General features: G+C 45.5%; 1 protein-coding gene across 1 annotated transcript; it reads right to left on the bottom strand.

Moving 5' to 3' along the window:
- Positions 1–7,224: 7,224 nt before the first annotated feature.
- LOC123159214 (tricin synthase 2) lies at positions 7,225–8,559 on the bottom strand. The gene is made up of 3 exons (XM_044577043.1): positions 8,270–8,559; positions 8,101–8,180; positions 7,225–7,979 (listed from the first exon to the last, which is right to left on the bottom strand). Exons 1-3 carry the CDS (start codon positions 8,357–8,359, stop codon positions 7,412–7,414), a joined length of 738 nt encoding a protein of 245 aa, XP_044432978.1. The 5' UTR covers positions 8,360–8,559; the 3' UTR covers positions 7,225–7,411.
- Between the last annotated feature and the right edge of the window lie 3,821 nt (positions 8,560–12,380).

The following is a 12,380-nucleotide window of genomic DNA, read 5'->3' on the forward strand; positions in this document are numbered from 1 at the left end:
CTTATAGGCGGCTTATTCGCGCAGCTAGGGGGTAAAACGTAAAGATACCCTGGCTTTTCGCATTCATGCAACACGTGGAAGAAGGCCATTATTGGACGTGGAAGCCAAGGAGCGCAACATTTATGAAGCAACCGGACACTATTCGGCAAACACATGGAACATGGAGGAGAACCCGCCTTGCAAACGCCGAAGACAACATACGTGCCGGATTCGTCGTCATTGAAGCCTGGTTCGGAGGCTACTGAGGGAGTCCTGGATTAGGGGGTGTCTGGATAGCCGAACTATCATCATCGGCCGGACTCCAAGACTATGAAGATACAAGATTGAAGACTTCGTCCCGTGTACGGATGGGACTTTCCTTGGCGTGGAAGGCAAGCTTGGCGATACGGATATGTAGATCTCCTACCATTATAACCGACTCTGTGTAACCCTAGCCATCTCCGGTGTCTATATAAACCGGATGGCTTTAGTCCGTAGGAGGAACAACAATCATACCATAGGCTAGCTTCTAGGGTTTAGCCTCCTTGATCTCGTGGTAGATCTACTCTTGTAATACACACATCATCAATATTAATCAAGCAAGACGTAGGGTTTTACCTCCATCAAGAGGGCCCGAACCTGGGTAAAATATCGTGTTCCTTGTCTCCTGTTACCATCCGCCTAGACGCACAGTTCGGGACCCCCTACCCGAGATCCGCCGGTTTTGACACCGACATTAACCATCAACACTTGATGATCCTTCTTGATTTCTACCTCCGCAGCTTTGAGCATTGCGAAGAGCTTGGGAATAGTCTTTTCCATCCCTTGCATATTATAGTTCATCACAAAGCCTTTGTAGCTTCGTGGCAGTGATTGGAGAACTCTATCAATAACACTATCATATGGAAGATTAACTCCCAGCTGAGTCAAGTGATTATGATATCCAAACATTCTGAGTATGTGTTCACTAACATAACTGTTCTCCTCCATATTGCAGTTATAGAATTTGTTGGAGACTTCATATCTCTAAACTCGGGCATTTGCTTGAAATATTAACTTCAACTCTTGGAACATCTCATATGCTCCATGATGTTCAAAACGTCTTTGAAGTCCCGATTCTAAGCCGTAAAGTAAGGCACACTGAACTATGGAGTAGTCATCAACACGCATCTGCCAAGCGTTCACAACGTCCGCAGTTGCTGGAGGGGGTGGCACACCTAGAGGTGCATCAAGGACATAACTCTTTTGTGTAGCAATGAGGATAATCCTCAAGTTATGGACCCCGTCCGTGTAGTTGCTACCATCATCTTTCAACTTAGCTTCCTCTAGGAACGCATTAAAATTCAGGGGAACGGTAGCATGGGCCTTTGATATACAACATAGATATGCATTTACTATCAGGACTAAGTTCATGATAAATTAAGTTCAATTAATCAAATTACTTAAGAACTCCCACTTAGATAGACATCCCTCAAGCCATCTAAATTATACGTGATCCAAATCAACTAAACCATGTCCGATCATCACGTGAAATGGAGTAGTCATCAATGGTGAACATCTCTATGTTGATCATATCTACTATATGATTCATGTTCGACCTTTCGGTCTCCAGTGTTCCGAGGCCATGTGTGTACATGCTAGGCTCATCAAGTTTAACCTGAGTATTTCACATGTGCAAAAATGTCTTGCACCCGTTGTATGTGAACGTAGAGCCTATCTCACCCGATCATCACGTGGTGTCTCAGCACGATGAACTGTCGCAACGGTGCATACTCAGGGAGAACACTTATACCTTGAAATTTAGTTAAGGGATCATCTTATAATTCTACCGTCGTACTAAGTAAAATAAGATGCATAAAGATAAACATCACATTCAATCAAAATATGTGACATGATATGGCCATCATCATCTTGTGCTTTTGATCTCCATCTCCAAAGCATCATCATGATCTCCATCGTCACCGATTCGACACCTTGATCTCCATCGTTGCATCGTGGTCGTCTCACCAACTATTTCTTCTACAACTGTCGCTACCAAATAGTGATAAAGTAAAGCAATTACATGGCGTTTGCATTTCATACAATAAAGAGACAACCATAAGGCTCCTGTCGGTTGCCGATAACTTTTACAAAGCATGATCATCTCATACAATAATGTATATCACATCATGTCTTGACCATATCACATCACAACATGCCCTGCAAAAACAAGTTAGACGTCCTCTACTTTGTTGTTGCAAGTTTTACGTGGCTGCTAGGGGCTTCTAACAAGAACCGTTCTTACCTACGGCACAAAAACCACAATGGTGATTTATCAAGTTTGTTGTTTTAACCTTCACAAGGACCAGCCGCAGTCAAATTCGATTCAACTAAAGTTGGATAAACAGACAATACCAGCCGCAGCCACCTTTATGCAAAACTAGCTGCATGTCTGTCGGTGGAACCAGTCTCATGAACATGGTCATGTAAGGTTGGTCCGGGCCGCTTCATCCAACAATACCGCCGAATCAAAATAAGACATTGGTGGTAAGTAGTATGACAATCACCGCCCACAACTCTTTGTGTTCTACTCGTGCATATCATCTACGCATAGACCTGGCTCGGATGCCACTATTGGGAAACGTAGCATGCAATTTCAAAAAAATTCCTACGCTCACGCAAGATCTATCTAGGAGATGCATATCAACGATAGGGGGAGACTGTGTCTACGTACCCTCGTAGACCATAAGCGAAAGTGTTTGAGAACACGGTTGATGTAGTCGAACTTCTTCTAGCTCCGACGGATCAAGTACCAAACGTACGACACCTCCGAGTTCTGCACACGTTCAGCTCGATGACGTCCCTCGTCCTCTTGATCCAGCAAGATGTCGAGGAAGTAGACGAGTTCCGTTAGCATGACGGCATGGTGACAGTGATGGTGATGTGATCTGCGCAGAGCTTCGCCGAAGCACCGCGAGAATATGACCAGGGGTGTAAACTGTGGAGGGGGCGCCACACACGGCTAACAGTTGATGTTGTGTATTCTAGGGCGCCCCCACATATATATAGGTTGGGGGAGAGGGGAGGCGGCCAGGAGCTCCCAAGTAGGATGAATCCTAGTTGGGGTTCCTCCCCAATTCGCCCCCCCCTTTCCTTATTTGCCGGAGAGGAAGGAAAGAGGAGGGAGGAGGGAAGGAAGGGGGAGGCCGAATCCCCCCTTTCCTTTTCCCTTTCCCTCTTTCCTTCTCCTCCTGGTTCGGCCCATATGAGGGGCGCACCATCCCCTGGTGGCTGGTGCGTTTCCCCTCTTGGCCCAATAGGCCCATATATTTTGCCGGGGGTGCCCGGAACCCCTTCCGGTGACCCGATAAGTACCCGATACCCTCCAGAAAGTGTTCCGGATACTATCGTCCTATATATCAATCTTTACCTCTTGACCATTTCGAGACTCCTCATCATGTCTGTGATCTCATCCGGGACTCCGAACAACATTCGGTCACCAAATCACATAACTCATATAACACAATATCGTCATCGAACGTTAAGCATGCGGACCCTACGTGTTCGAGAACTATGTAGACATGACCGAGACACCTCTCCGGTCAATAACAAATAGCGAAACCTGGATGCTCATATTGTCTCCCACATATTCTACGAAGATCTTTATCGATTGAACCGTTATGACAACATACGTTATTCCCTTTGTCATCGGTATGTTACTTGCCCAAGATTCGATCGTCGGTATCTTCATACCTAGTTCAATCTTGTTACCGGTAAGTCTCTTTACTTGTTCTGTAATACATCATCCTACAACTAACTCACTAGTCACTTTGCTTGCAAGGCTTCTTATGATGTGTATTACCGACAGGGCCCAGAGATACCTCTCTGATACTCGGAGTGACAAATCCTAATCTCGATCTATGCCAACCCAACAAACACCTTCGGAGACACCTGTAGAGAATCTTTATAATCGCCCAGTTACATTGTGACGTTTGATAACACAAAAGGCATTCCTTCGGTATCCGGGAGTTGCATAATCTCATAGTCGAAGGAATATGTATTTGACATGAAGAAAGCAATAGCAATAAAACTGAATGATCATAATGTTAAGCTAACGAATGGGTCTTGTCCATCACATCATTCTCCTAATGATGGGATCTCGTTTATCAAATGATAACACATGTCTATGGTTAGGAAACTTAACCATCTTTGATCAACGAGCTAGTCTAGTAGAGGCTTACTAGGGACATGGTATTTTGTCTATGTATCCACACATGTATCAGGTTTCCGGTTAATATAATTCTAGCATGAATAATAAACATTTATCATGAAGTAAGGAAATATAAAATAACAACTTTATTATTGCCTCTAGGGCATATTTCCTTCAGATAGGACATGCAATATGTTGCATAGATGAATTTTATAATATGTGGTTTTAATAACTTAATGCAAAATGTGTCTAATGTGCATACCTTAACCATCAATGGTGTGAACTTGATCATTCTCGTAATCATTTTCACAAATTTTAAACTGTTGTTGCAGATCGCCGGTGATATGACTAGTAACCCCACTATCGGTGTACCAATTAGTATCTATGTCGTACTTGGAGGTTTTGGCGGGTTCGGGCTCTTTTCTTATGAGAGTTAGTCGTCCGTGAAGTGGTACCAGCAGACCATGGTGATATGTCCCATTTTCCCGTATATCTAACATTGGAGGCGAGAGTCATAGCTCTACCCCCACCGCGCACAGATGAGGCCCGGATTTTTGTAGAAGGTCAACATGCTTGTCGAAGTTGGCCATCTAACCATAGAGAGCATCAAGAGATACTGGATCATATTTGAGCATTGAGTGCAGATACCAAGGGGAATTGTCCATGTCCATGCTAGCAAGGACTTAGGAGATGAGCTTGTCCTCGGTGAGAGGTTTTCCAGCAGTAGCTAGCTAGCTAGTGGCGAGACCTTTCATGCGAGAGAATTACACCGACACGGCCTGGTTTCCTTCTGCACTTTGGCGAGGGAGATGCAGAGGTTACTTATGCGTGATCTGGAGTGCGACCTAACAGTGTTCCACATGGCTTCATAAGTCTCTAGGTAAGGAACATAGATGAGGACCTTCTTCGAGAGCGAATTGAGAAGACAGGTAAGGATCCATTGATCTATGCCCATCCGGGAAGTGCACAACGGATTGGGCATCACCAAAGTCTTGCCATCTATGTGTGTGGACGAGATGATTTTCTCTGGTTCATGAAGGCTCCCATCAAGATAGTCATAAAGGCCAGGCACATGGATTTGAGGGAGGACAAGGGCCTTCCATGGGAGGAAATTACCATTGGTAAGTTTCTTGGAAACTTGATTGTAGAAAAGGGAAGACGACATTGTTGATATATTAGAAAGGTAGACGTGGTATGGAAGGTTGGTGTTGATTACCATGTGAATTTGTGAAGTATTTCTACTTGTCGTGGCAGGCCGCGTTGCGTGTTTATATAGATGGAACAACCCCATCGATGGCATGTAAAATATTGGGTTCGTTACAATGCCTAAGCATCAAGAAGCTACAAATAAAGATATGTTCGGTTAGGCTTTATCGCAACCTGAACCAAGATACAGAAGTGATTCTAGAAGATTGTATCTAACATGTTGTACTTGGCCCGGAGATAATCCACTACAAGTACAATCGTCGAACCACCAGATCTTTAATAGAACGCGAAGCATGACTTTAAGATGGATTTTTTGCCACCTCACTATAAACAAGTTATCACCGTGTTTTAGAGCATCTCCAACATGTCACCAATAATCCATTGCTGGTGTTAAAAGTAAAGAATAATAATATATTCCAGTTACAATTTTGAATTATCAAGGGAGATGTTGTTGATCCCCAATACATTCACCCCGGGTATGTCCTTGACATACATATCCAGCATGCATTGGGCCAAAAAAATTCCCTCTCCCCCCTTCTTTCACCTGCCAAGCTTGCGCGACATGTTGAGGTAGCTTTAGAGGTGCGGCCGAGCACCGGGCTGAGTGGCGTAGAAGGTGGCTCGAGCGGCACAGTGGAGCTTGAGGTCGTGCTCAAGCGAAGTAACTGAGCTCAAGCTCAAGTTGGGCGCCACGACGAGGTAGCTCGAGACCGAGTTGTGCGATAGGTCGGCACGGGGTAAGTGATGGAGCGGAATCGTCTGATGTACTGCCCATGGCGTGTGGGACCGGGTCCACATGCCAGTGTGCCAACAACACATCAGGGGAGCCGCTCCGTAAGTGACATGACGGAGGTGCATGCGCAGTGACAAGACGAAGTGGGTGGGCCTGCTCGGCAGTGGGTATACGGGGAGCCGGAGTGTCATGGCTGTGGTAACGGCCTGGTAGTCGCGAGAGGTGGGAAAGGGGGTTGCTGTGTTCTTGGGGAGAAAAAAAGTTGTAGGAGTGAGTATATTTTATCCAACTTCTTTATCGCATTTTTATTTTTATATATCCAACATTTCTATTAGGACAACGCTAACGCGCACGTGTGGTGGGAGCGAAACCCGCCCACTCGCTCTATAACACATAGACTGTGCCACGTCACAGCATGCATGCAGGTGAGAATCTTTTTGGATTTTCAATTGTTAAAATGTTTTATCTCTTAAATGAAAAATCTGATTGAAGATCCGTTTTCACCATTAAATCCTTCACGACGAGCTCTTCCAAACTAGATCTCGTATCAATATATTTCGACGAATTTTTTTGGGTTAAATGTTGCTATGTCTATTGCACATGAATTGCCATGGTGTTTACACTGAAGTTGTCATGATATGTTTCAGTTATTTTCTTCTACATTTAAAAGTAAATTTTGACATTTATAAAACGGGGAATTAAGAAACTAGACTTGCATGAACTATAAACTAAAATTGCCATGATATATACACTTAAAATTGTCATGGTTCATAAAAATAATAATTTTCATGGTCAAATTACTGGAGTTACCATCATCAAAATACTAAAATTGTCATGCTTTACAAATTGAAACTGCCGCATGACAACTTTAGTTTAAGCACTATGGCAACTACAGTATAAACATTATGGCAACTATTGAGAAAAAAAAATTATCCAAACATATCAACATGGGGTCTAGTTTTGAAGATCTCGTCGAGGCGGATTTAATGATGAAAACGGGTTTTAATTTAATTTTTTAATTAAGAGATAAAACATTTTTAAGCCCAAAACAAAAAAAAAATCATGTTATGTCATCTGTTCACATGTGGCAAAATGAATGCTAAAGGAGACGTGTGAATGATGTGCAAGATGCCACACGGGTGGGCGTTAGTTTTTTCCTTCTATTATTAGATAATTTATTTGAAAAGAGGAGCGGGTAGAGATGCTCACTAGAAGAAAATGTCGCGAACAAACATGCCAGTTTATTTTATTTCCGTCAGACATAAGACGCGCGACCAGCTAGCTGCGCGCGGCCGGTCCTATAATCAAGCGACGCGGCGGCAGAGCGTGATGCCATCGGCGATAGGGAGCTGCACGGGGTCGACGCGCGTGTCGGCGGCGATCATGGCGTTGAACCCCCTGATGGAGTCCCGTTTCTTGCGGTCCTCCTCCGTGAGCGGCGTTTCGTCGGGCATGGCCACGGTGCCGCCCCAGAGCGTGTTGTCGTAGGCGAGGACGCCGCCGACGCGCACCAGCCGCAGCAGCTGCTCGTGGTAGTTGCCGTAGTTGTACTTGTCGGCATCCACGAAGGCGAAGTCGAAGCTCCCCTCGTCCTCGTCGGCGATGAGCCTGTCGAGGATCGGGCCAGCGGGGCCCTCGCGGAAGTCGACCTTGTGCGCGACGCCGGCCTTCTTGATGACGGGGAGGCCGAGCTCGAAGTACTCCCTGCTTACGTCGATGGCGACGATCCTGCCGTCGTCCGGGATGGCGAGCGCCGTGGCGAGGACCGAGCAGCCGGTGTAGACCCCCACCTCGATGGTCCTCTTGGCGCCCATCACCTTGAGCAGCAGTGACAGCACCTGCCCCTCGTCCGGCGGCGACGACATGAACCCGCTGCAACCAGAACAAACAAACGTCCCCAGTTAACTCACCGGGATCTGCAATCCTTCTGGAATACGTACATACCATAATCTGCAATTCTCGAGGGAGGGGAGAAGGAAGCGGAACCGCGTACAAGATGTGCTCGCTGGTGATCTGTCGGAGCTCGCGCATGAACTCGTTCTCCCGCGGGTACACCATCGTCTTCAGCATGTACTGCAAAAACAGAAGCAACACACGCTCAGTCAGCAGATAAAATTCAGGGACGAGCGCGTGGAAGACACATGGAGTGACGGTTGGCGTACGTCGTAGAGGTCGTCGCTCTTGAGGAGGGTCTTGGTGGTCTCGCTGCTGTGGACGTCCCTGACCTCGCCGGCGCTCCCGTTGGAAGCCATGTCTATGAACGAGCGAAATGCGCGCGCGCACACACACACACCGACTAAAAAAAGAAGAGGAGTAAAGCCGGAGATGCTGCGGCGCTGCCGAGCACGGCCATTATTTATGCTAGGGTGCGCTTGGGTGACGCGTGACGACCAGGGTGAGTGGCGCCGTGACGGTGCCGGGTGCGGGGCAGCTGGGGGTGACGCAGAGAATCTGGATCGTTTAGCAACGCGACGCGATGCGATGCAGTGGTGTCATCGACTCGCTACGCAACCAACGCCAGCCGTGCTGGTGCTCCCATGCCAAGCGTGTGTGCGGACAATTGCATTGCAGTTATCCTTATCCAGGTGGGCACCTTTGTTTTACTTGGGCCTGCAAACTGGTGGATTTGTCTCCTATCGGCGGCGGAATGGCCTGCCGGATGGGCCGCGTGTGATCTGATCTATAGCCTCACCCACATGGCCGGGCTCCCTTCCTGGTGCTTGCTGTTCCTTGCTTGAGATGGCAACTGCGGGAGGTGCTCTAATAATGGAGTTCGGATACACACAAAAACAGAAGATATCTTCAAGATGACTGTTGCTTGCTTGACCGGCTAACTTTGTGCCAGGAGGTTTACCAAAAGTGCCTGCTCGCATGTGGAGGGAAATCCAAATTACAATCGGGCGAAACAACATTTTGCGGCTCAATGAAGCACATTCCCTTTCTAGGCAAGGTTCGGTGGCAATTGCTAGCAGCTGGAGGTTGCCAGTAAATAACAGTGTAAGGCCCAGTTTTTTTTCGAGAATCTAGGGATTCTTTCAAAATTCGATCCCTACCTGGCTTGTTCCATAATCTTGTAAAACAAATGGGGCTTAAAAATTCTGAAAGAAGCTGGGTAGTGGTCGGATTCTGGCAAAAGAACTGGGCCTAAAACTAGGAGTTGAAAGGATATATCAATACTCCCTCAATCTCAATATAAATGATGTGGAGTATATGGCTAACAAACTCTGCTAGTTTTTTTTAGAAAAGGGGGAGAACCCCGGCCTCTGCATCAGAGCAATGCATACGGCCACCTTTATTAAAAAGCAAATAAGTTCAGCATAGGTCTTGAAGTCTCAAACAAACGAACCAAAAAAAAAGCTCACAAAGAGTAGAAAGGTAAAAGGAAAGCCACAACCGGCTGGCAAAAGAAAGGTAGGAAAACTAATCGCCTATCCTATTACATGACCCCCATCCAAACCGGTTGAATATAGCCCGAGCTACCATCTCCCATCGGATAGATCCAGTAACCAAACGCTCCCTGGCCTCCGTCTGAGTGAGTAGCGACCACATACGGATCAACGCAGTGGCTCGGAAGATAACCTACAAAAAATGAGTATTTGTTGTTCTGTTAAAAACCAAATCATTCCTGCAGTTCTAGACTGCCCATAATAAAGCACTACCCCTACACGAATGTGTCTCGCTGTTTCGGAATCTATCCCGTCAAGCCACGTCCAAATAACGTATTGATATTATTCAGAGGAGTAATATTAAAAGCAATATGAACAGTCCGCCATAAAATTTTCACCATCGGACAGTCAAGTAAGAGGTGTTTGATGGTCCCGTCCCGGTCACAAAAACTACATCTTGTAGAACCAATCCAATTGCGTTTTGTCAAGTTGTCCTTAGTTAAAATGACTTGTTTGTGTACAAACCACATAAACACTTTAACTCTCGAAGGCACTTTGACATTCCAAACATGTTTCGAACTAGGAATAGAGCTAGAGTTGATAACATCCAGATACATGGATTTAACCTTAAACTCTCCATTCCTGGTTAGCTTCCAGCACAACTGGTCTGGACGTTGAGAAAGCTGCACATCCATCAGTCTTCTCACCAGATGGAGTCAGGCTTCCCAACGGGCTCCGGCAAGTGTTCTCCTGAAGTGAATATTGACAGGAGTGGACTGAAGCACGGTTGCAACAAAAGCGTTTCTTCGTTGAACAATGCTTTAAAGGGAAGGATGTTGAAGCGCGAGGGGTGTTTCCCCTAGCCATGTATCCTCCCAGAATCTCGTAGAGGTACCATTTCCGACTAGAAACTTTGTCCCGTTGAAAAAGACTGATTTAACTCTCATCAGTCCTTTCCAAAAAGGCGAGTCCGTCGGCCTCACTGTCACCTGGAATAAAGTTTTGGAATGAAGGTACTTATTACGCAGAATATGCGCCCATGTGGCCTCCGACTCTACAGATAGCTTATACAGCCACTTGCTGAGAAAACATCTGTTCTTAACCTCAAGATATTCGATACCTAGACCCCCTTGGTCTTTCGGTCGACAAATAATATCCCATTTAGCGAGTCTATACTTTCTTTTCAGGTCATCACTCTGCCAGAAGAAGTGGGATCGATAGAAATCCAGTCTTTTCTGAACTCCAACTGGTACCTCGAAAAAAGACAAGAGAAACATAGGCATGCTCGTGAGTACCGAATTAATGAGAATTAATCGGCCCCCATACGACATCAGCTTGCCCTTCCAGCAACTCAGTTTCTTTTCAAATCGATCCTCAATACACTTCCACTCTCTATTTTTTTAGCTTATGATGGTGAATTGGTATACCCAAATACGTGAAAGGTAAAGCCCCCAGTTCACACCCGAACAATTGCTTGTACGCCTCTTGTTCCTCTTTGGCTCTTCCAAAGCAGAACAATTCGCTTTTATGTAAGTTAATCTTTAACCCGGTCAATTGTTCGAATAAGCATAGCACCGGCTTCATGTTTCTCGCTTTTGCCAAGTCATGATCCATGAAGAATATAGTATCATCGGCGTACAGTAGGATAGACACCCCTCCAGCAACTAGATGAGGTATCAGGCCACCTACTTGACCAACATCCTTTGCCCTTCCTATTAGAATTGTCAACATGTCGACTAAAATGTTGAACAGAATAGGTGACATTGGATCTCCTTGTCTCAGGCCCTTATGTGTTTGGATGTAGTGACCTATGTCGTCATTCACTTTGATTCTAACACTCCCTTTTTGCATGAAAGATTCAACATGGTGTCTCCAGGCCTGATCAAAACCTTTCATGCGCAAGGCCTGTTGCAGAAATGGCCATTTGACTTTATCGTATGCTTTTTCGAAATCCACTTTGAAAACAACCCCGTCTAGTTTTTTCGTATGGATTTCATGGAGCATTTCATGAAGGACCACAACCTCTTCTAGGTTTTTTCTGTCCGGCATGAAAGAAGTTTGGGTCGGATGCACCATAGAGTGCGCAATATGTGTGAGTCTATTAGTCCCAACCTTGGTAAATTTTTTGAAACTAACGTTAAGAAGACAGATAGGCCTGAACTGCTCAATTTTCACAGCCTCAGTTTTCTTCGGAAGCAAAGTTATTGTTCCAAAATTCAGATGAAACAACTGAAGCTGTCCAGAAAATAGATCATGGAACATCGGTAACAAATCCCCTTTAATTATGTGTCAGCATCTTTTATAAAACTCCGCCGGAAATCCATCCGGCCCCGGAGCTTTATTATTCTTCATCTGTGAAATAGCTTCAAACACCTCTTTCTCCGAAAATGGGGCGGTTAATACATTGTTCTCATCTGCAGCCAGTTAAGGAACATCCTCAATCCTAGACTCGTCCAAGGACACAAAATTATCCTCTGGAGGCCCAAATAGCTGCTTGTAGTAATTGGGTATGTATAATTTTAGGTTTTCCTGTCCTAAAATCGTCCCCTCGTCCTGCTCAAGCTGAAAGATTATTTTCTTTCTATGCTTGCCATTGGCGATCATATGAAAGAATTGAGTGTTGGCGTCCCCTTGGACAACTTTGCGAACCTTAGCTCGCAATGCCCACTTCAATTCCTCTTCTCGCAGGAGTTCTTTCAATCTCATCTATGTGTGTACTTTAGCATGAAGCTCCGAGGTTTCTAAAATTGTGGACTCGGTTTTTAAATCTAGGGACTGAATAAGTGTAAGGAGCCTTTCCTTTTCAACCTTATAAATCCCACTGAGATGCTTAGCCCCACCCTCGTAAGAAACTTCTCAAGTGCCTAATCTTATTCTACCATCTCTC

Source organism: Triticum aestivum, chromosome 7B (genome assembly GCF_018294505.1).
Source record: "Triticum aestivum cultivar Chinese Spring chromosome 7B, IWGSC CS RefSeq v2.1, whole genome shotgun sequence".
Lineage (NCBI taxonomy): Eukaryota > Viridiplantae > Streptophyta > Magnoliopsida > Poales > Poaceae > Triticum > Triticum aestivum.